This window comes from Plecotus auritus, assembly GCF_963455305.1.
Source record: "Plecotus auritus genome assembly, chromosome: 8".
NCBI classification, from domain to species: Eukaryota; Metazoa; Chordata; class Mammalia; order Chiroptera; family Vespertilionidae; genus Plecotus; species Plecotus auritus.
In genome coordinates, this window is record NC_137782.1 from 72,665,941 (window position 1) to 72,686,335 (window position 20,395).

Below are 20,395 nucleotides of genomic sequence, written 5' to 3' on the forward strand. Positions count from 1 at the left end.
GGAAGATGTCCAGCTTCAATAGGCCCAATGACTTCATTTCTTTGGGCAGCTATAAAAAAATAGTGGCTGAAAACAACAGAACTGTATTTGCTCCCAGTTCTAGAGACCAAAACTCTGAAATCAAGGTGTCTGCAGGGCCATGCTCCCTCCAGGCTGGATGGAAGAATCCAGTCTTTGCTTCTTCCAACTTCTGGTGGCCACATCACTCCAATCTTTCCTTAGTGGCCACATTGCCTATTCTACTTCTGTCTGTGTCCAATCACCATCTGTCTCCCTTTTTAAAGGACACATGTGATTGCATTTAGGGCCCATGAGGATGATCCAAGATAACCTCCGCATCTCAAAACTCTTTTTTAAAAAATTTTCTTTATTGATTAAGATATTACATAAGTGTACTTATCCCCCTATTGTCCCCCCACCCCCCTAACCCTGCTTATGCCCTCACCCCTCTGGTGTTTGTATCCATTGGTTATGCTTATATGCATGTATACAAGTCCTTTGGTTGATCTCTTCCCCTTATCCCCACCAGCCCCTGCCTTCCCTCTGAGGTTTGACCATCTGATCAATGCTTCTCTGTCTCTGGATCTGTTTTTGTTTATCAGTTTATGTTGTTCCTTATATTCCACAAATGAATGAGATTATGTGATATCTATCTTTCTCCAACTGACTTATTTCGCTTAGCATAATGCTCTCCAGGTCCATCCATGCTGTTGCAAATGGTAGGAGTTCCTTCCTTTTTACAGCAGCGTAGTATTCCATTGTGTAGATGTACCACAGTTTTTTAATCCACTCATCTGCTGATAAGCACTTAGGCTGTTTCCAAATCTTAGCTATTGTAAATTGTGCTGCTATGAGCATTGGGGTGCATATATTCTTTCTGATTGGTGTTTCTAGTTTCTTAGGATATATTCCTAGAAGTGGGATCACTGGGTCAAATGGGAGTTCCATTTTTAGTTTTTTGAGGAAACTCCATACTGTTCTCCACAGTGGCTGCACCAGTCTGCATTCCCACTAGCAGTGCACAAGGGTTCCTTTTTCTCCACATCCCCACCAGCACTTGTCATTAGTTTATTTGTTGATAATAGCCCTTAATCACATCTCCAAATTTCTTTTTTGCCATATTAGGTAATACTCAGAGATCCGGATATGGATATCTTTTGGGAGCTGCCATTCAATCTATCTTACTCAGGATCTTAAATACACCTGACTTCATGGATTTCCCTCTGTCAGTTCTCTACCAAAACATAAGGCATATGTCCAGAAACATAACATTCTTTGCCAAAGATTGATCCAGCTGGCTTAGAAAGGCAGAGTTGACGCCAAAATTGAACCATCATATCTGGGATAGGTGGTGTGGTAAATCTTAGAGACTACCCAGAAGGTTTAAAGGTGCATGGCACAGTAGGCCAACAGACAAAGAGCTGTTCTTCCTTGGTTCATGCCAACTGAATGGATGCATGGATGAATACAGGAAGGCCTTCTTTATGGATGATGTGCATATTTGGTTCCCAACAGCCTACCTGAGCTCCCTTGTTGTCCTCCTACTAACTCCTTCAGTTTCTTGTCATCTTCTTTAGAAGGAGGGTTTTGCCAATGCTGTAAAACAAGACCTCCTAGGACACCCCCACCCTCCTCTATGGTCCCCTCCTTGCCAAGCTCCACAATCCAGGGACTTTCCTCTGCAGCCAGTGCCATAGCTAATCCGTTCCAGTTGCATAAGAATTTAAAAACAATAAGACTATTGAAAAGTGCACTGGCCTCCTTCCAGTAGCTCCAGGTGTTTGCTCTGTACAGGGTGCCTAGTTACATGTCCCTTCTTTGTGTAAATCCTCCTTTACTTCCCGTGTTCCTGAAGAAGGAGGGCCCTTTCTTGTGGTCTGTATGTGGGGAGGTGGTGTTCTTCTAGGAGGTGGAGGAAGCAATTGACCCTTGAAGTATCTTGTAAGTGAGGCCTTAGAAGGCAAGCTAGAGAATTTGAGAAGAGTAACCTTTGGCATGGCCCAGAAATAGCGTTTTTGTATTAATTAGCTACAAAATTGGGTGGGACTTTGAGATAATTGCAAAATGATATATTTATAGAGTGACCAATTCCCCCCTCTATGCTTTTTAAAAGAAATAACTGTCCCTTTAACTTTCTCTGGAATCCGTTGGGCTACAACATGTACCTTCATTTGTTCCCATTTAAAAATCAATTACCTGGATCAAACTGCTGCTAAACACAATTGGCCGGGTCAGCCTTTTCTAGTCTGTTAAGTCATAGTTGTACCATCTATATCAAATAACCCAACTGCTGCCCCTAAGGACAGGTCCTAAGAAGTATTTCAGAGACACTTCAAGGAACAGCTCCCATTTTATAGCTGGAAAAATGCAGGATACTTTAATGTCATTTAGCAAAAATGCCTCATACCTTGTTCAGAGCCCCAAAAGCTCTGAGAAGGTAAGCCATAAAAATAGCACCTGCCCCCAGTGCAGGTGTCTTTAGAGATTAAGGTCAAAAGTATCTCCTTTTCCCCTTAGCCCCCACCAAATCCGTCACATAATGAGGCCATTATAATAAAATTGGTACTCAAGGTAGAGATGATTATATTAGTAGTAAGGATAGTAGTGAAGTCTGAGAAACATCACACAATGAGAATTGATGTGTTCTTTTGCTGAAAGGATCCTGGGGAACCCATAGTTAAACCAGTGAAAGATGATGCAAGTTGATATAAGCTTTCTCTTCATTTTCATTTTTGATCTGACCTTTTTTTATATCAGAAGTCTCTTGTTGCTTGCTATTCTCCTTAACATAAAACCAAACGGAAATATTGAGAGGCACAGTTGGCAGGAGTGAGAACACACAAAGGTCTGCAGAAGAGAGGTGTTTCGCCCACTCCTCTCCACAGTCTGGTCAACCAGGGAGGCCACCACATTGTTTCTATCGTCTGTCTTTTTTCATCTGTTTACACTTGGGTCCTTGTAGTTGTTTAATTCTGAACAACACATCCATGACAGCCAGAGAGAGTCTTGCAGTTCTGTTTTTATCTGTAGATCTGCTTGATGGCATAGAAGCCATGCATGCACATCATTGCACTAAATGCTTGTTTCTAAGTTGCCTTGGGTGAAGAGAGAGAGTCGGCGGGGAGGGAGGGAGATTCTTAGACAGATACTGAGAAATGAAATGGAAGGAAACAAAGAAAAACAAACTGAGAGGGACAGAAAGATAGGAAGAGAGACCCAGTTATAGTCATTATGGGAGAGCAAGAGACATGGATCAATCTCACATGATGGACTGGGGAAAAGCACTTGCCCCTTCTCCCACTCTCTGCATTCTGGCCCATCTTCTTGGCTGTACCTGGAAGGCTTTAGGTGCCGATTAATGGAGGGCTGCTTACCATCTTAGCTGGCCTGGTTAGAATGTCTTTTATGCTTTCACCAGTTTTTAGCCTGGTTAGTAATAAGTAATGGAGAAATTCCTTCTCAAACAGCAACGGTGGCTGTTGTGAGAAAGCTACCATGAAACATGACCTAATATATTCTTCACCTGCTTTAAATTGTTTGCATCAACCTATCTGTATGACTTCAACTTTTTTTCTTTTTTGAAATTTGCATTTTTATATACACAAGCACATGTAATGCAAGAATATATTCCCATAATAAAAATGTTCAGCACAGAAGATAACAGTAAATATACCTTGATTTTCAGCCCCAATCCTTATTTCTTCCCCAAAAATAAGCAGGTCATAAATTGGGAAAGTTCTTTCCAAATTTTAAAATAATTTATTTATATGTATATATATATGCCTGGAGAAATATATATGTTCGTTCTTGTGTGTTTGTGTTTACATAAATGGTATTAAACTGTTCATAGCATTCTATAGCTTTGTTTTTAAATAAATGGTATCACATTATTCATGTTTCATATCATTCTGTGGCTTCCTGTTTTCACTTAATGGTATGTGTTAGAGACCTTTCAAATTCAGGTGTACCCTACCTTGTAGTGTGTGCCAGGATATGTATACACTAGATTTTTCTCCTTAAGCTCTTTAGGTAGTGAATCACATTGATTTCTTTTCAGTGTTGAAGCATTTCACATTATTCTTTTGACAACTCTTTGGAATAGATTTGTTCATGATTTCGCTAGAATTTTTTTCTCTGTAAGTGATAATGAACTCTAGGGTTGGTGTGTTTCTTATTAACCCCCTTGAGATGTCATTGTTGGGATCTGATAATGGGGCTTGTGGAATGAGTGGGGTACTAGCTTTACTTGTTTTTATGTCCTGGAAAATGTGTAGGTACACAGGATTTACCTTTTCCTTGAAGTTTTGGTAAAACTTGCCTATAAAATATATGAGCCTAATATATTTTTTTTTTCAATTAATTCCTAGGTCTGTGGTCTGTTTAAGTATTCTCATTTTTTGAGCCATTTTTTAAAAAAATTTTGTAAACCTTTCACATTATTTAGGTTTTCAAATATTTTTATTAAAGTTATGCATAGTATTCTCTTACTGTTTTCACCTTTTCCTCTTTGTAACTACATCCCACATTTCACTGTGAATGTTGTAAGTATGCTTCCTCATTATCATCCTCTGCCCCCATTTCTATCTCACCTTTTCCCAATACTTACAATTTTTTAAATGTAAAAATAATTCAGAAAACAATGTATTTGTACTGATCATTCTTTTACTATTTTTTGGTTTCATGCTACATATCTAAGTTTTGGTATACAATGTTCCCATTATTTGTTTCTAGGAAGTTTATAATTGTTGCTTTGACTAGTCTGCTGAATTTGAGAATTATTTGGAAGTATGTGTATAAGTTTATGTTTTTTCCTATATGTACAGATTTTATGCACTTACTATCATTAATTTATAAGTTTGCCTAGTTTGGGTCAATAAGTATGGTGATTGTAATGTCTGCCTTTTGAAAAATACTGACATTTCCTTTATGACCTAATCATGATTGGATTTTGGGATTGTTATATGTGTATGGGGTAGCTGGGGTACAAAGAGGAAAGAATATATAGAAATAGAAATAGAGATAGAGATATAAAAAATATATGGTTGTTAAACCTTCTATTTCCATTTCTCTACATTTTTCCAGCCATGCTTCCTGTTTCTTTTTGCGTTGCATTTCTTCAGAATTCTTTGACTCAACTTCATCTGAGTTCTCTTTATAATTCATATTTTTAATATTCTTTATAATTTTTTAAAATGTTTTACATTAAACAGTTCTTTAAATTTAAAAAAATTCTTTATAACTCTACTAAAAGTTTGAATTCAACCATCTTTTTTTAAATTTCTAAAAGTTGTAGTTAATTATGTTTTGGGAACAGAATGTACTCTCTCCTCCCTCGGAGGATATCAAGTATACTTAAGCCAAAGCTATTTGTCCTGTTAACTCTGTTTCCTTGGGTAAGTTCTCTTACTAACTGTGTTTGGTGTGTATGTCCTATGTCTTTGGAATTGCTTAAGTGTTTGACGCTTCTTGGTGGGTGCTCACCTTTACATTTAAAATGTCCTGCTTGTAGCTATTGAATGTACACCACAGTGCATGGTGCTAAGAAAGGTGGATAAAAGGAACACCCAGCGTTTCTAGGTGCAGGCAGCCACCCTGAACCATGCCTGGGTTCTCTTTCAAATTCATCTCAATATTTTCTAGACAGCAGACATTCTGTTGATTCCTGAGTGGCCCAAGTGAGGAAGAAGTGAGAGAGACTTTACCAAGGGCAATAAAAAATTCCAGCCACCACCTGATTCTGTACTCCATCATCCTGTGGACTCCTCCTGCCCATGCAGGCACCTTCAGGTTCTCGTGTAGGCTTTGCAGAAGCCCTCTCCTACATATAGGTTCAGGTGTATGGTTCCTTTCTCTTATCTGGTGCCATCTAATATTGTGACCTTATTATTTTATATGATCTGAAGAGAGAGGGGAAGCTTCCCAAATGATTACCTCCAGCATTTTTTTTTCTAAAATGTATTTTTATTGATTTCAGAGAGAAAGAGAGAGAGAGAGAGAGAGAGAGAGAGAGAGAGAGAGAGAGAGAGAAACATCAGTGATGAGAGCAAATCACGCTGCCTCCTGCATACCTCCCACTGGGCATGGAGCCCGAATCCTGGACATGTGCCCTGACTGGGAATTGAACTGTGACCTCCTGGTTCATAGGTGGATGCTCAACCACTGAGCCACGCTGGCCAGGCACCTCTGTAATTTCTTAATGATATTATTTATGCAGGTATGGAGACAAAGAGAAGAGAAATTGGGGCCAGATGTAGGGAAGAAGAAAGAAAAAAGACAATATATGGACTTATTCCACGTGTATGAAGGAAAGCTTTGCAAACACATAAATATAAAGTAATTAACCTTTGATCTTCACTTGTTTTTAAAGTTGTATACTAATGAGATATTATTTTTTTTATTTTTAGGTCTTGAATATAATCATGGCCAAACCTTATGAATTTAACTGGCAGAAGGAAGTTCCTTCCTTTATGCAAGAAGGAGCAATTTTTGACAGATATGAAGAGGTAAAGAGGGGTTATTAATCTTTCCTCTCAAAACATTCTTATAATTATTTCATTTTAATTACAGTATTGAGTAAATAGTCTCTGACACAGTAAGAGCATCTTTGAGATTTATAAGTTGGAATAGTTGGAAAGAGGCAAGTTATGAGATATAATAATGATAATGATACTGTATTTATTGAGCACTTGCCATGTGCCAGATGTGATGATAATGATGCTATAAATTATTGAGAGCTCACTGTGTGCCAGACAGTCTTCTAAAACATTTTATGTATATTGTTTAATTCCTCACAACAACCTTATAAGGTTGTTGCTATTATTATCTTCGATTTACAGATGGGTTTCATGTAGTAACAGTCTTTGCATAATGAAGTGCTTTTGGCAGGCTTTCCACATAAAATGTTCTATTTGTTATAAATGTAATAGTGATTTGACTTTGTGCTAGTCATTTGTTCTGCTGGTTTCATTTGCATAGAACAGTTGGATCTAAGCTTTGCGTGCCTCTGCTTCTGCCACTTACTGTTCCTGCAAGGTGGCTAGTGGCTGCAGGCTTTTTATGGAGCAGGGTCTTGGGACCACCCATCTGTTCAGAAGGTTGAGGAGGTAGTTGAAGCCTCATTGGCCTTATAAATGCTTTGTTTTTCTTAGATTGTACTTGAATCTGAGGTGAATTGGAGAAGGGCGTGTGGTGAAACTGTGTTGCCTTTAAGGTCAAGGGAAATGGAAAACGTCTGAAGACTTTATTTATAGTCAGAGTTGGTTCCTTTCAAAATCAATTGAAAGTTAGGTTGTAGCCCTCCTAGAGGTTCAGATTGTCAGGCCTTTGCTTAAAGTCTGTGGGCTGATGTGACTCAGTACTTATTGACTTGATTTTTCCAAAATGTGTTTCTTTATACACTCTAAATTTATACCACAGTGGCTTTGTAAGTAAACAAAATTGAGAAAGGCAAAGGATGGGCTATTCCTTGTATTGAATTAAAATGTTGAGTGACAGCTCTTTGTATAACGGAAACTTTACTGCTTCTCAGAAAGAACAGCTAATGACATTCTTCTACTAGTATAGGAAGAAACAGAAAATAGTATTCCACCACATGGATACAACCATCATTAATTCTTTGGCAGTTTTTCTTTACTATTTTCTCTCTTTTTTTTTTTTTTTCCTTTTTCGTAGTTGTGATCATAGAATAACCTTTTGAAAATATCTGTCATGACTCCCTATTGTAGAATAAAGGAAACTGCTCAGAATTAAATATAAGGCTTTCCATAATTTGGCTCTGGAATGTTTCTACAACTTTATTTCCTACCAATTTCCTACACACAGTCTCTGCTTTAGCGATAAAAACACAGTTACAATTCTCCCAATAAACTATTCTATTACATGTTTTGTATTTGCTGCTCTCTCTTTCTGAAATAAACTTGTTCCTTTTTGTTTTACTAATGAACTCCTACTTATCCTTCAGAACCCAGATGAGAATTCTCCATCTCTTTAATATCTTCCTTGACACATTCAACTCCTTTGCGCTACTACTAACCTCCCCTTGCACATATTATACTGCATTCACGTTTATTTAATGTTTTTGTCTCTCCTACTATATTCTGATTTTCTTGAGGTCAAGGTCCATGTTTTACTTACCTCTCTCCAGGGACTAGCAGAATGCCTACAACTGCTAAATTTCTAATTCACTGTAGATGTCTACTATTCAAAGGGATTTTATATGCAGTTGATTCCAACTCAGTCTGGTTTATTTTGTTCATTTTTAAAAAAATATATTTTATTGATATTTTACAGAGAGGAAGGGAGAGGGATAGAGAGTTAGAAACATCGATGAGAGAGAAACATCGATCAGCTGCCTCCTGCACATCTCCTACCGGGGATGTGCCCGCAACCAAGGTACGTGCCCTTGACCGGAATCGAACCTGGGACCTTTCAGTCCGCAGGCCGACGCTCTATCCACTGAGCCAAACCAGTTTCGGCTGTTCATTTTTCTTGATAATTGAAATGGTGAGAGGACTTGGTAATCCTTGAGACCAGGTGGGGATCTGTACCTCAACAGATTCGAAATATTAGGGTAAACCATCTGACACTTTTATCTTTGAAATAAAAAATTATTAGTATCAACAATCTGATATTGTTCAAATCTAATGCAAAGTAAGCTTATTGCAATTGACTACTTTTATCCACTTTATACAACTTGGCAAAGAGGGCCAGGGACTAGCTTAGATGCATTTGTAAATCTTTCTCCCAGGTAAGCCAGGTGTGTATTGGCGACCAGTGTCACCAAGATGATGTCCATTGCCCTTCATTATGAGCTGGTGAGAGACATCTCTCCCTGAATCTGCTAGAGTGTCTCCAAAGATTTGCAGTTACTAAGGCAGTTTCCTAGGCTCTGGAAAACTATAGGTTAACTAAAAAATACTACATGACTTCCAGTTACTCAGTGCAGGTCATTTTGAAGAGATGAAATACAATCACTGCTTGAGCATCTCTACTGCTATCAGATAAGCAGAAACATATTAGAGGAAAATGTGCTCTTTTGATAAAGCAAAATGTAATTTGATGAACTGGAAGTTTGTCATCATGGAATCATTTTTTTTTTATTTCTTGTGATGATTTTCTTTGATTATTAATCCTTCACAACTTGCTCACATTTGGAAAATACTGATCATTTGCTCTTCTAAAGGCATTTGCTTTTTTTTTCTAGGTTCCTCTGAAAATGAGGTAAAGCTAGGAGCAAAAGAATCATGAATAACTATTAAATACATCTAGCTAAGCTTTCAACTTTCTTAAGTGCTATTTTACTAGGATTTTAAGCAAAAAATTTAAACTTCATAAAGTAAATATATCTCTTTATAACAACACTAGAGGCCCGGTGCATGAAATTCATACACTGGGGTGTGTTGGGGGGGCTCCCTCAGCCTGGCTTGCACCCTTCGCAGTCTGGGAGCCCTCTGGGGATGTCCAATTGATGGCTTAAGCTGGCAATCAGACATCCTTAGCGCTGCCGTGGAGGTGGGAGAGGCTCCTGCCACCGCTGCTGCACTTGCCAGCCATGGGCCTGGCTCAGGGCTTCTGGCTGAGTCACACTCCCCCGTGGGAGCACACTGACCACCAGGGGGCAGCTCCTACATTGAGCGTATGCCCCCTGGTACTCAGTGCTCATCATAGCAACCGGTCGTTCCCCTGTTCAGTCTATTTGCATATTAGCCTTTTATTATATAGGATATGAAACCAGAAAGCCAAATAGTATTTCAAGTGGACTACAGATATTTATTTTTTATTTCTAAGTCCTATAAGATTCAGTTTTTTTGGATCCATGGCCATTAAAATATTCAAGGCAACCAAATATAAGCGGAGAAGTTTTACAAGTTTTTCATGAACAGCAGTGAGAAATGACAGCTGACAGCACATGGGAGGAACAAGAATTAGAGAAAACACAATCTCAGCTTCCCAAAGTATCATAGCAAAAGGACCACATGTGAAGGGACGTAAGTGGCTTCAGCATCATATGACAACTCTCATGATTGTCTGAAGGATCAGGTAAATATTAAATGATGTTCCACTGATTAGTTTAAAAAGGGCAGAGAGGTGTGTGAGCACTCACTAGGCCAGAAAAAAAAATACTAGCCATGGTTTTAAAATTATATATTATCTAGTCAATAAATGAATGAATGTGATCAGAGCAACTGTATTTAAACATTATTTTATTATTTCTGTGTTACTGGGGTATTTTTTTGAAGTAGCCCAAAATTTCAGAAACTGCAGAATATAGCCTGCATTGTAGCCTCTAATTGTATTCCCATGCCACTTCTAATTTTCTTTTATCTTACATTGCTTGACTTAGAAGTTACTTAGATGCAAATACATTTTGTTTCTAAGTGGTGCTTGTTATAAAATCTTTTATATAGAGGTTTTTCTATTGCAGAGAACAGAAACAGCAGTGCTTTTTAAAGCACATGCAACCCAAATGTCTTTAACTCAGCTGGTCTCCTGACTTTCCTTTTATATCCATAGTAAAGGGCTGAAGACCCCTCCTCCTGGCTACTCAGGGCCTTCCCAGTCCTTCCCAGAATTCCTGGGTGCTTACAGTCTTGGGGATTAGTCATATCCTCGGTGCCTTCTTACCTTTCTGTTCCAAGTTCTAGTTTGTTTCTCTTCCTAAACCCATTATATCATCATGTCCCAGGAACAAGGACATTGGGTGGTAGCAGCACACACCAGGACACATTCAGATGAAATAGTCAGCCCTGCCAAAGTGTGTCTTAATATCTGTCGTCTTTTGCCCCACTCTCCCACCAAGAGGTATGTTCCTGTTTCTTTCCTTTTTAAACCTCTCCCCCAGAGTCATTTTCCAATTTACCATTTCCTCTTTCCCATATGCCTCTTCTCAAATCAAAACAAAACAAAACAACAACAACAAAAAAAAACACCTCTCCCTTTAAAGCCAAAGGTGAAACATGGAAAATTCTAGTCCCTTGTCATCCTGAGCAGTTTGGCTCCATTTTCACCTCAAATTCTCCCATCCAGATTCCTGAGACCTCCTTCTCTTATGCATAACTTTGAAGGGCAAAATTTAAAGAACTGTATCTTTAAGAATGCTGCTGTCCTAAAGAACAGTGATCACTGTAAGAACTTAGTGATGGACGTGGTCTGTATCTGTGCTGCTCATTACCAGTGTGGCTGTTCAGCACTTGAAATGTGGCTAGTGGGACTGAGGCATTGAGTTCTTAATTTTGTTTAATTTTAATTGACACTTACAAAGCTACCTGTGGCTGGTGGCTATCTAATTGGACAGCACAGTTCTAGACAATAAGCTCAAACTACTGTACAACCAGATTTGTAAATGCCATCTTCCTCCCCTTCCCCCGCACCCCCCCCCCCCAAAAAAAAAGAAAGTTTTCAGATAACTTAGTTGAGCTGAAATTTCAACTACAATTTCATCAGTCATTTCTTAGTGGCAGCTGGACCAAATATTTAAATGTTTTATAGATGACTTACCTGGGCCATCACTGGCCCCACTGTCTCCACATCACAGATCCCAGCTTGGGCTACCCCTTTTTCTCACCCATGGGACTTGAATGCATCCGAGCAAGCTGCCCAGATGGAGTACCTTTTTCTGGTAGATACTTGACTTTTAGCTCCTCCCACCCACAACCCCCTCTCCAACATGCACATAAATACAACTGCCACCAGGAAAACAGGAACAGTTATGGCAATTGTCAAAGCCGGGATCCAAGTGCAGGATCAGTACGCACCTAAAGCCAGGCTGGTGGGCAGGCCGAATTTCCAAAGTGGTTTTGAAATCTCAGAGCAGTTTGGCTCCACATGGTGAAGCTCCAAAAGGCCCAAGCAGCCTACTCACCCAGGCTGCTCATCAGTGAAGCGAGGAATTCTCAAATATAATCTGCAAAAGACTAAAAACACAACCCTCAGAGAAAGTATTTTGACTTAAAGATGTATTTAACTCTGCAGTGAGGACAGCAGATCAAGTTAGTTCTAAGCGTGTTGGAGGAAGAGAGTTTGAATATAATCAGGAAAGGAGAGCAAACAAGTATTATCCACTAGATTCCAAACTGGTCACTACTCTATGGGGCCAAAAAGTTGTAACCTCTGGGGTTATCTTTTCTACCAGATACAAATCCCATGCATCACTATAGAACAAAAAACGCTGCAGCTTATCTACCTAACTTCCAAGAGGCTGGCCAAACAATGGTAAATAGTAAGCCAAACAGGTATATTCTCATAGAAAGAAGTCATTCTTGGGCTGGTCTCTAGATAGTGCTCTTGTATAACATTAAAAGAATATATAGCCAGCTTCCTATCTTGTTCCCAAGTTTTGGATAACTTAAACTGAATTATATTGACAGGGTCAGGATATTTAGGCTCAAAGAGTAGAAAGTGGAGTTATAGCACATTACTTGTATTTACAGAGAAGGATACTTACATAGTCATCATAATGGTAATAATCATGATAATAATGTTTGTCTTTCAAGTTTTAGAATCAACCTAAAAGTTGGCAAAGCATTTAATTATTGTTGACAAAAGAGAATGAAGAAGTTATTAATTTTGTTTAAAGTAAGGGTGCAGACAGATGTTAGACAATATGAGGGATTAGAGACATGGGGGGAAAAGCAGAGGGTTGATTTTCTCAGTGGGAGGTAATGTTGATATAGTTGGTGGTGCATTAAATAGAGGCTTTTGTTTATAATTCAGACAGTAAAGCTGCCAATTACAAAACCAACAAGGGAACGCCAGAGAAGAAGTACATTTACGGATGCACTAAGTGCATCCTCTTCCTGAAAGAATGGTGTTTATCGTCATGTTTTCTGTAGTATTAAACAAACTTTTTGCACGTAATAGAAATCACGGAAGATTGCCCAGCCAGTGTGGCTCACTTGGTTGAGCGTTATCTAACACACCAAGAGGTTGCTGGTTTGATTCCTGGTCAGGGCACATGCTTGGGATACGGGCTTTATCCCCAGTAGGAATTGTGCAGGAGGCAGCCAATTTATGTTTCTCATTTATGTTTCTATCTCTCTCTTTCTTTAAAAAAATCAATAGAAACATATTTTACAAAAAGAAATCACATAATATTTAGTTAAAAGTGAGCAAAAATGGAATTGAAAAGCACACTAAATTATCCAAAAGGATGAACAAATGGATGCATGTTCCTCCTTTCTCAGTCCTTATCTCCCAGGGCCACTGTTGGCATTCTGATTGAAGTGGGCATTGTATGTGGGTGCATGATAAGAACAGAAGTCTGAGTAGGCAGACGCCTCATCATATAGAGCAGCAGTTCTCAAAGCGTGCTTCCCAAGCCAGCATCACTTGGAACTTTATTAGAAATGCAAATTCTCAGAAGCTCTGTGGATGGGCCCAGCAATATGTTGAATAAGCCCTTCGAAGAACTCCTGTGCACACTCAAGTGTGAGAATCAGTGGTGTAGAACCAGAACAAGGAGTTTGGATTTTTCTTTCTCATTGTTATGAGAAGCAACTTCCCAACCGGGACTGACATAATCTAACTTACATCTGGAGGCAGTTGTGTTGGTAGCTGTGTGGAGAACCATTTCTGGGGGTGTGGGCCAAGTGCATGTAGGAGATGTGAGAGTGTGGTTGGAGACACCAGGAAGTTAAAGAAGGTGAGCTGGAGTCATATTCCTTCCTCTTACTGGCTCTAGCTCCATAGACAACTTTCTTAACATCTCAGTGCTAGAAAAGAGCAGATGTTAAAGTGGGTGGGTATGAGAGTATTTTTTCACCTAAGGATTATATGATTTCTCATTCATTTGCCTTCGGTTACCTTTCTTATCATCATAGCCATGTGACTCTTCCTTACACAATATGAAAAGCTGTGACTAGGCACCTGGGTACTTAATCAGTTGGTCTGAACACTGAAACAATCCAAAGTTGCAAGCATCAACCAGGGTTTAACAAAAACACTCAGGCCAGCCTTTAAAACAACAGTACTGACAAAGTTATCAATACTCTCAAACCCTGAAAGCCTAGAGTTCATTGTCATCCAAGAATTAGGCAGTTAAGGAATGGTCTGAATCATTTGGAAAGTTCCAGAAAGTAAGTTTATTTGAATCCAAAAGACTTTGTTTGGAGCCTTGACCCTGACATTTACAAATTATGACCTTGAGCTGGTCCTTTCACCTGTCTGAGAGAGCATCCTTCTCACCTCAAATGGGGACAATATGTCTGTGCCAGAGGCTCCCAGTAGGAGTGTATGAGGCTCCCAGTGAGGATACCTCTTCAGCGCAAATATTTCATCACACTTGAGACCATGTCTGTTCTGTAAAATGTTCAGCCAATATCTCAACAAACACTGTTGAAAACCTATTATCAGTCAACTTTTAGCATTAATAATCATAATCCTAAAGTTTCTGCCAGTAAATGGCTTTTAATTTCTCCCACTTTCATCCCCTGCCTTAACTCAGAGTGAGGGGCAGATTAATAGATGTCCAGGATAACCTGGGTTCTTGCTACATAGATTCCTAGAGCACATTTGCTCCTTTACTCCTTAGAAGAGTGATTTCAAATCAGAGAGTTTACTGACCCGCCCTCCATCACCATCAGCTCCTCTGAGTGTGAGCTGGAGAAAGAAGAGCCTCAGCCCTTGATGCAAAGGAAGCTGTGCCTTGATTGGAGAAGTGGAAACATGTGTTAGATGATACATGCACCATAGGGTGCTCAGTAGAGCAGGCTCATCTCGGAACTGACTTCAGCCTTCTGCATGGCTATAAAACTCCTGGAAAGGGAATTTATGGACATCCTCATGTCTCAGAAGTTTCTGCTTTACTCACATAAGGGAAACTCTGAAAAGGCTTCTTTCTGTATCTGTTGATTCTCAGTTGCCTTCAGCTTCAAATAATTCATATGCCAAAGTGGCATATTTTGGGTGGCATCATCTAATCACCTTCAGTGGTTTAAGACAGAAACCATTTATGCGGGTCAGCAATCTGGGCTGGAATCAGCTGGGCTCACTCAAGTGTTTACTGGGCCGACTGGAGGCTGAGTTAGGATGGCCTTAGCAGGATGGTCTCATCTCCACCCCAGCTTGTCTGTCATCCTCCTGCAGGCAGGCTGGGTTTATTTTCTTTTCGGTACGCCCAAGCTACTGCTGCATTCTGTAGGCCAAAGCAAGTCACAAGGCCAGCCAGCCGCAAGGAGTAGGGGCATGAACTCCACTTCTTGGTGGGAGGAGCTGCCAAGTCACATTGCAAGGGTTGTAGGTACAGAAGGGATGGAGGATTGTGGCCCTCTTTGCAATCAACCACAGTGGTCTTGGGCTCTTTTTATGTCATTGATCATCTCATGTTGAAAAGGCCTAGAATGGGGTCAACATACTTTTTCTGTAAAAGACCAGGCTTTGCGAGCTATATAGTCTCTTTCTCATACACTCACCTTTATCTTTGTAGCACAAGAGCAGCCACAGAACATAGACAATCCATAAATGAATGAAGGGGCTGTATTCTAGTAAAAATTTCAAAACAGGTGCCAATTGGATTTGACCTACAGGCCATAGTTTGCACACGTCTACCTTAAAAGACAAATAATGTCACACAAAAATGAATAACAAATTAGTTTTGATGGTGATGATGATACTTTCAGATTCAGGTAATTACTTTTAGTTCATCACTTTCTCTTACAAATGTAGGATTGTAATTTTAGTTTAGTCATCCTCCTTTTTTCCCCTTTAAAATCGTATAAGCTTTTGCTGCATAAGCAATCACTCTTGTCTTTCTTTTCTTTTCTAAGATGCTCCACTTTAGTTTGCCTCTGCTTATCTTCTCATTTTTATGTTTTTGCCCTCTGAAGTTTCTTTGAGTTTGCTTTTCCTCATTTCTTCACAGGGTAGAAGATAACTCTATTTCTTAGAGGAATAGAAGCATTTCACCCATGAAATAGTGTCTGAGTCAGTCTTATAGAAAACTCTAATACTTGAGACTGATGCTATTCAAGAGTACAGGAAGGACTGCTTATTCATGGCGAGACGTGAGATGCATCCACTAGGCCACTAGAGAAAGAAATCCGGTGTGGCTTTAGGTTCCGAAGAAGCTTGAGGGAATGAAACAAAACAACACAAAGCAGAAATAAGGTGTGTGTATATAATGAGTCCATCAATCAAATTAAAATATAAGGAACTAGCTAAGGAGCAATGTAAGTCTCTGAAACATTACTGTGCTATGCTAAAGAATTTAGTTAGAATTTAATGGCTAACATGACAGTGCTGGTTCTCTGTGGCTTCTTTTCAACCTGAAGAGTGAATAGGAAAATACTCAACATTAGCTCCTTCAAGCCAGCCACATCTGTGCCTGCGGGTGCACAGGAGCACAGTGTTTGGGGCATCCTTTTACTTAGGGTTGGTGGAGTGCAGTCTTGCCAATCTCAGGCTCATGGTGAAGAGGCCCAAAGAAAATCCTGGCTTTGTCTATCTATGCATTTTCTTTGGCAATGTACTCTGCTAATGCATGTGGTCTAGACAGTAAATTAATAGAATTCATTCAAGTGTGAATAAATGAGCAGTCCAATGCTTATGCAGCATATTTTAAAGTGAATCAGTTTTGCAGTCCCTTCTTGAGTAACAAAATGGCATTTCTTTGACCTCAACTTAATGGGAGTGAATTTCCTGTTCCTAAAAATTATGAGGAAATATTTTTTGTTGTTACTGGTTTGGGTTGTTTTTAGAGAGCGTACTTTGTAGTGCTTACAATAGAAATATCTGCCACTGTGAGCACGACTAGGTGTTGTGCAAATGGTATTATTGTGCAAATTCCATAAAAATATTGTTTCTTTAAAGCCTCATATGAACTCTATTGTGAGGTAAGTCTTTTTAGCCTTATTTTTCAGATTGCAAAATCAGGACTTAAAATGGTTGAATCCGTGGCTGGTCACAGGCTAAGCAGAAAGATTCGTACTAGCCAGCCTGCAGTGGTTCTCAGTGTGGTCCCGGCCAGCAGACCAGCAGCATTAGCAGCACTTGAGACTTTGTTAGACATGCAGTTATCAGGCCCTGCCCCAGACCCACTGAATGGAAACTCTGGCGGTGAGCTCCAGCAGTCCCTGTGTTTAGGGCCTCTGTGTGATTCTGATGATACAGCTTGAGAACCATTAGGCATAGAGCAATGTAAGGAGTTTTAGGCTTCCTGAGAAGGAAAAATAACTAAATCCGTTTCAAGTTTTTAAATCTCCCCCAAACAGGCAATACAGTTAACAGGGGGAAAGAACTGATCAATAAAAGACTTTTCTTTTTCCAGAGGAGTCGAACATACTAGATTTTAAAGAGATCTTTACTTATTCTTAATGTGCCAGGCACAGTGCTAAGCACTTAACATCATTAATCCCTTTAAACCCTCAGGTGATTGGGAGGATTAAATGAGATCATTTCCACATTTTACAGATGAGGAAAGAGAAGTTTAAATCAGTTAAGAAATTGCCAACTCTCCAAGATATAGTAATCAATGGAGCCAGTCTCCAGAACTGATGTAGTGATAAAGAGAACATACAGGAATCACAGCTATTATGCGATTATGACTCAGAATGGCTACCTTGTCCAAAAGATGGGGTTCAGGTCACAGTTCCCAAAAATATGGTACCTTGGCATATTGCATATTATAAGTTGAAGGTGACTAAGAAAACAGCAGAAGCAGGAAGGTCATACTGACCTTCTCCCTGCCCTTCTTTCCTGAAACAGACCATAAAACCCTCATTTGAGAGATACCCTCCCCATACCTAGAGGAAAAAGCATCATTTTCTCAGAAGACAAAGGCACCCATGAAGAATCTGAACAAACAGTTCTTGCAAAGTCTCCCTCAGTTTACCACACTTACCTCATACTCCTTGCCCTGTCATATTTCTTCACTGTCTACTCTTCATCAAATGTCGCATAAAAATACTCAGGTCTAACTATTTCTTTAGTCTTTCTTTCCTTAGGAGGGCTTCCATGTTAAGTAAAACTTTAAATAAGTTTGTTTTTGTTTTTGCTAATCTGTGTTTGTTGGTTTAATTTTTAGATCCAACCAGGGATCCTAAGAGGGTCAAGGAAAAATTTTTCCTCCCCTACACAAAGAAACATTTTTTTGAAAATATATAGGATGTGGAAAATATACATACATATAATTTTAATATTTTTTCTAGAGTTTAGTAATGGAAGCTAGAGCTGTTTAAAGACCTGGTTAGGTCTTTTAGTCACCCATTTGCTTTATCTGTTTTAGACCATAATTATTATGCTATTACATTCAGGTGTTCTTAATTTGATTCTCTTAGTGAAATAAGGATGGAAAAAAATTATTTTTCACCTATTTTTCCATAAGTTTCCATAAGCAAATAAGTGTCCCTAAGAACACTAAGACCTCTACATTTTGATCAATAAAAATCAGCCTTTAAGGAAAGAAACGTATTAGCCAGGACTTTTTTTAGTCTCTATTTTTAAAGGAATAAGTAAAATGTACTATGTGAAAGGAACATAATATTCTTTCAGTCAATGGAAATAGATATAAAATATTCTCAGCAGGGAAGCCGGTTTTTTTAATGCTTAATATTGATTCTGGTAAATTAATAAGCACATGGTTTTTGAACCGCTTGCTCTGAACGCCATAAATAGTAAGAAATTGCTCTGAAATGGTGCCTTGTCCAAAATATGGAATGAGGTGCATGGGCTGAACCAGTATAGCTGCCAAGGTATCGAGGATGCCATACTCCTTCTACTAAAGCATTGCCCTAAGGGCTGTCTTGCTGGCATCTCCACTGCTCTTCTGCTGTGGATTTTCTTCTCTCAAGTACCTAAAAGGGCGAGTGATCCTCTAAACTTCGGGAGATATAAAAAGGAGCCTAGTTTTTGCTCACCAAAGTCAAGTTGCCAGGATATTGTTTGCAAATAAAGAAAGGTTTTTTTGTGCTAAGTGGTATTTAGAGTAAAATCCATTCCAGAGAGCTCTTTCTGGAAGAGTTTGAAATACACATAGTTGGTTAAGGGCATGGGTTTGGGGTTAAGCCAAAATTGGTTTAGTTTTGTCTTTGCTACTCAAGAGAGGATCATGAACCAGTTTTAAATGAAACACAAGGCAATACCTTCTTGTCTGAAAAATTGGAGTGATAATACCTACCTCACAGGGCCATTGTGAGGGATAAGTGAGGTGGATTTTTTTTTTTTCTGGATTAAACCTTCAGTGGCTTCCTATCTCTTTTCAATTGATTTGCAAGTCCATCCTGCCTGCCCCCTCTTACAAGTCCCTACATGACCTTTCACTTCACTTTCTTAACAGTGTTCCCTGAAAATACCAGACACACTCCAGCTTCAGGGCCTTTGCACTTGCAGTTCCTCTCTAGACTGCTTTTCCCCATATACCCTCAGTTCTCATGGTTCATTGCCTCACCTCATCCCGGTTCTGCTCAAAGTCACTTCATCCAAGAGGCCTTCATGATCATCTCACTTAAAAAAGTCTGTGTGTACCCATATCCACCACATATTCTCCTTACCTTTTTAGATGTTCATATTCACATTGACCAATTTATGATGTATTATTTGTTTTCTGTTCATTGTCAAAACCCCTTTCTAGAATATAAGACATGAGAGTTGAGACTTCGTTTTTATTTACTGCTATACCCTTAGCAAGAAATTCATTTATCACACAATAGGTGCAGTGATCTAGCAAGTCCTTAGTTACATATCTTGGACTCAAATTTATTGTTATTTAAATGGTCCCTAATCTCTACGGAATTTTAAGAGTACTGAGGAACTGGACCTGGAGGTCCTTTTTGGCAATCTGGAGAAGGTTAACAAAAGGTAGCAGCCATGGAGGTATGGCACTTAAATCTCCCAAGAGAAACCTGTCACTAGAGTTTCGTTAGTGAACCACCTCCAACTGCAGCATTTTCAGTACCCAGCCAGTGAGTACCATGGCAGAGCTATTGAAGCTGATCCTTCCCAGCCCCACATGAGGCTCCTCTGGTGAACAGGCCTTGTTCTGGGGCACCCATCTCTACCTGGTGGAGATGTACTGCAGCCCAAGACCCTTCCTACCCAGTCCTGCTTCCTCCCTGCTCTCCTTTCACAGGTCTATTCCTGCCTCATGCTTTGAAGGCTCTCCTTCCTCCTGCTTCCTCTCCCCTTTCTCTTTTGCAGGCATATCCCCTAATGAATCTCTTGCACTTCCAAGTCTGTCTCAATATCTGTTCTTTGATGACCCAACTGATACAACATCTCTCTCTAACCCACCTCCCCCACCACTCCATCCCAGCCCCATGTAGGATGGTCACATGCTAAGTCTTTGGGATTGCAGTTTTCCTAGGCCAACCCTGCATTCACTGCAGACTTTTCTAGAAGGCAGCAGTGGTTCTTGTGTGCATGTCCTAGTCATTGCTGTAGACCTTTAGACACCATAAAAAGGGAT

At 39.5% G+C, this 20,395-nt stretch overlaps 1 protein-coding gene across 15 annotated transcripts in view; it reads left to right on the forward strand.

Moving 5' to 3' along the window:
* The window catches only part of PLCB4 (phospholipase C beta 4), a 400,050-nt gene that overhangs the window by 235,041 nt on the left and 144,614 nt on the right, over positions 1 to 20,395 (forward strand). For all 15 annotated transcript variants that reach the window (XM_080683992.1, XM_080683985.1, XM_080683990.1 and 12 more), the window contains one exon: positions 6,405 to 6,503. In XM_080683992.1, the coding sequence (XP_080540118.1) occupies positions 6,420 to 6,503 (84 nt within the window). In that variant the 5' untranslated portion in view covers positions 6,405 to 6,419. The remainder of the gene's footprint in view (positions 1 to 6,404; positions 6,504 to 20,395) is intronic.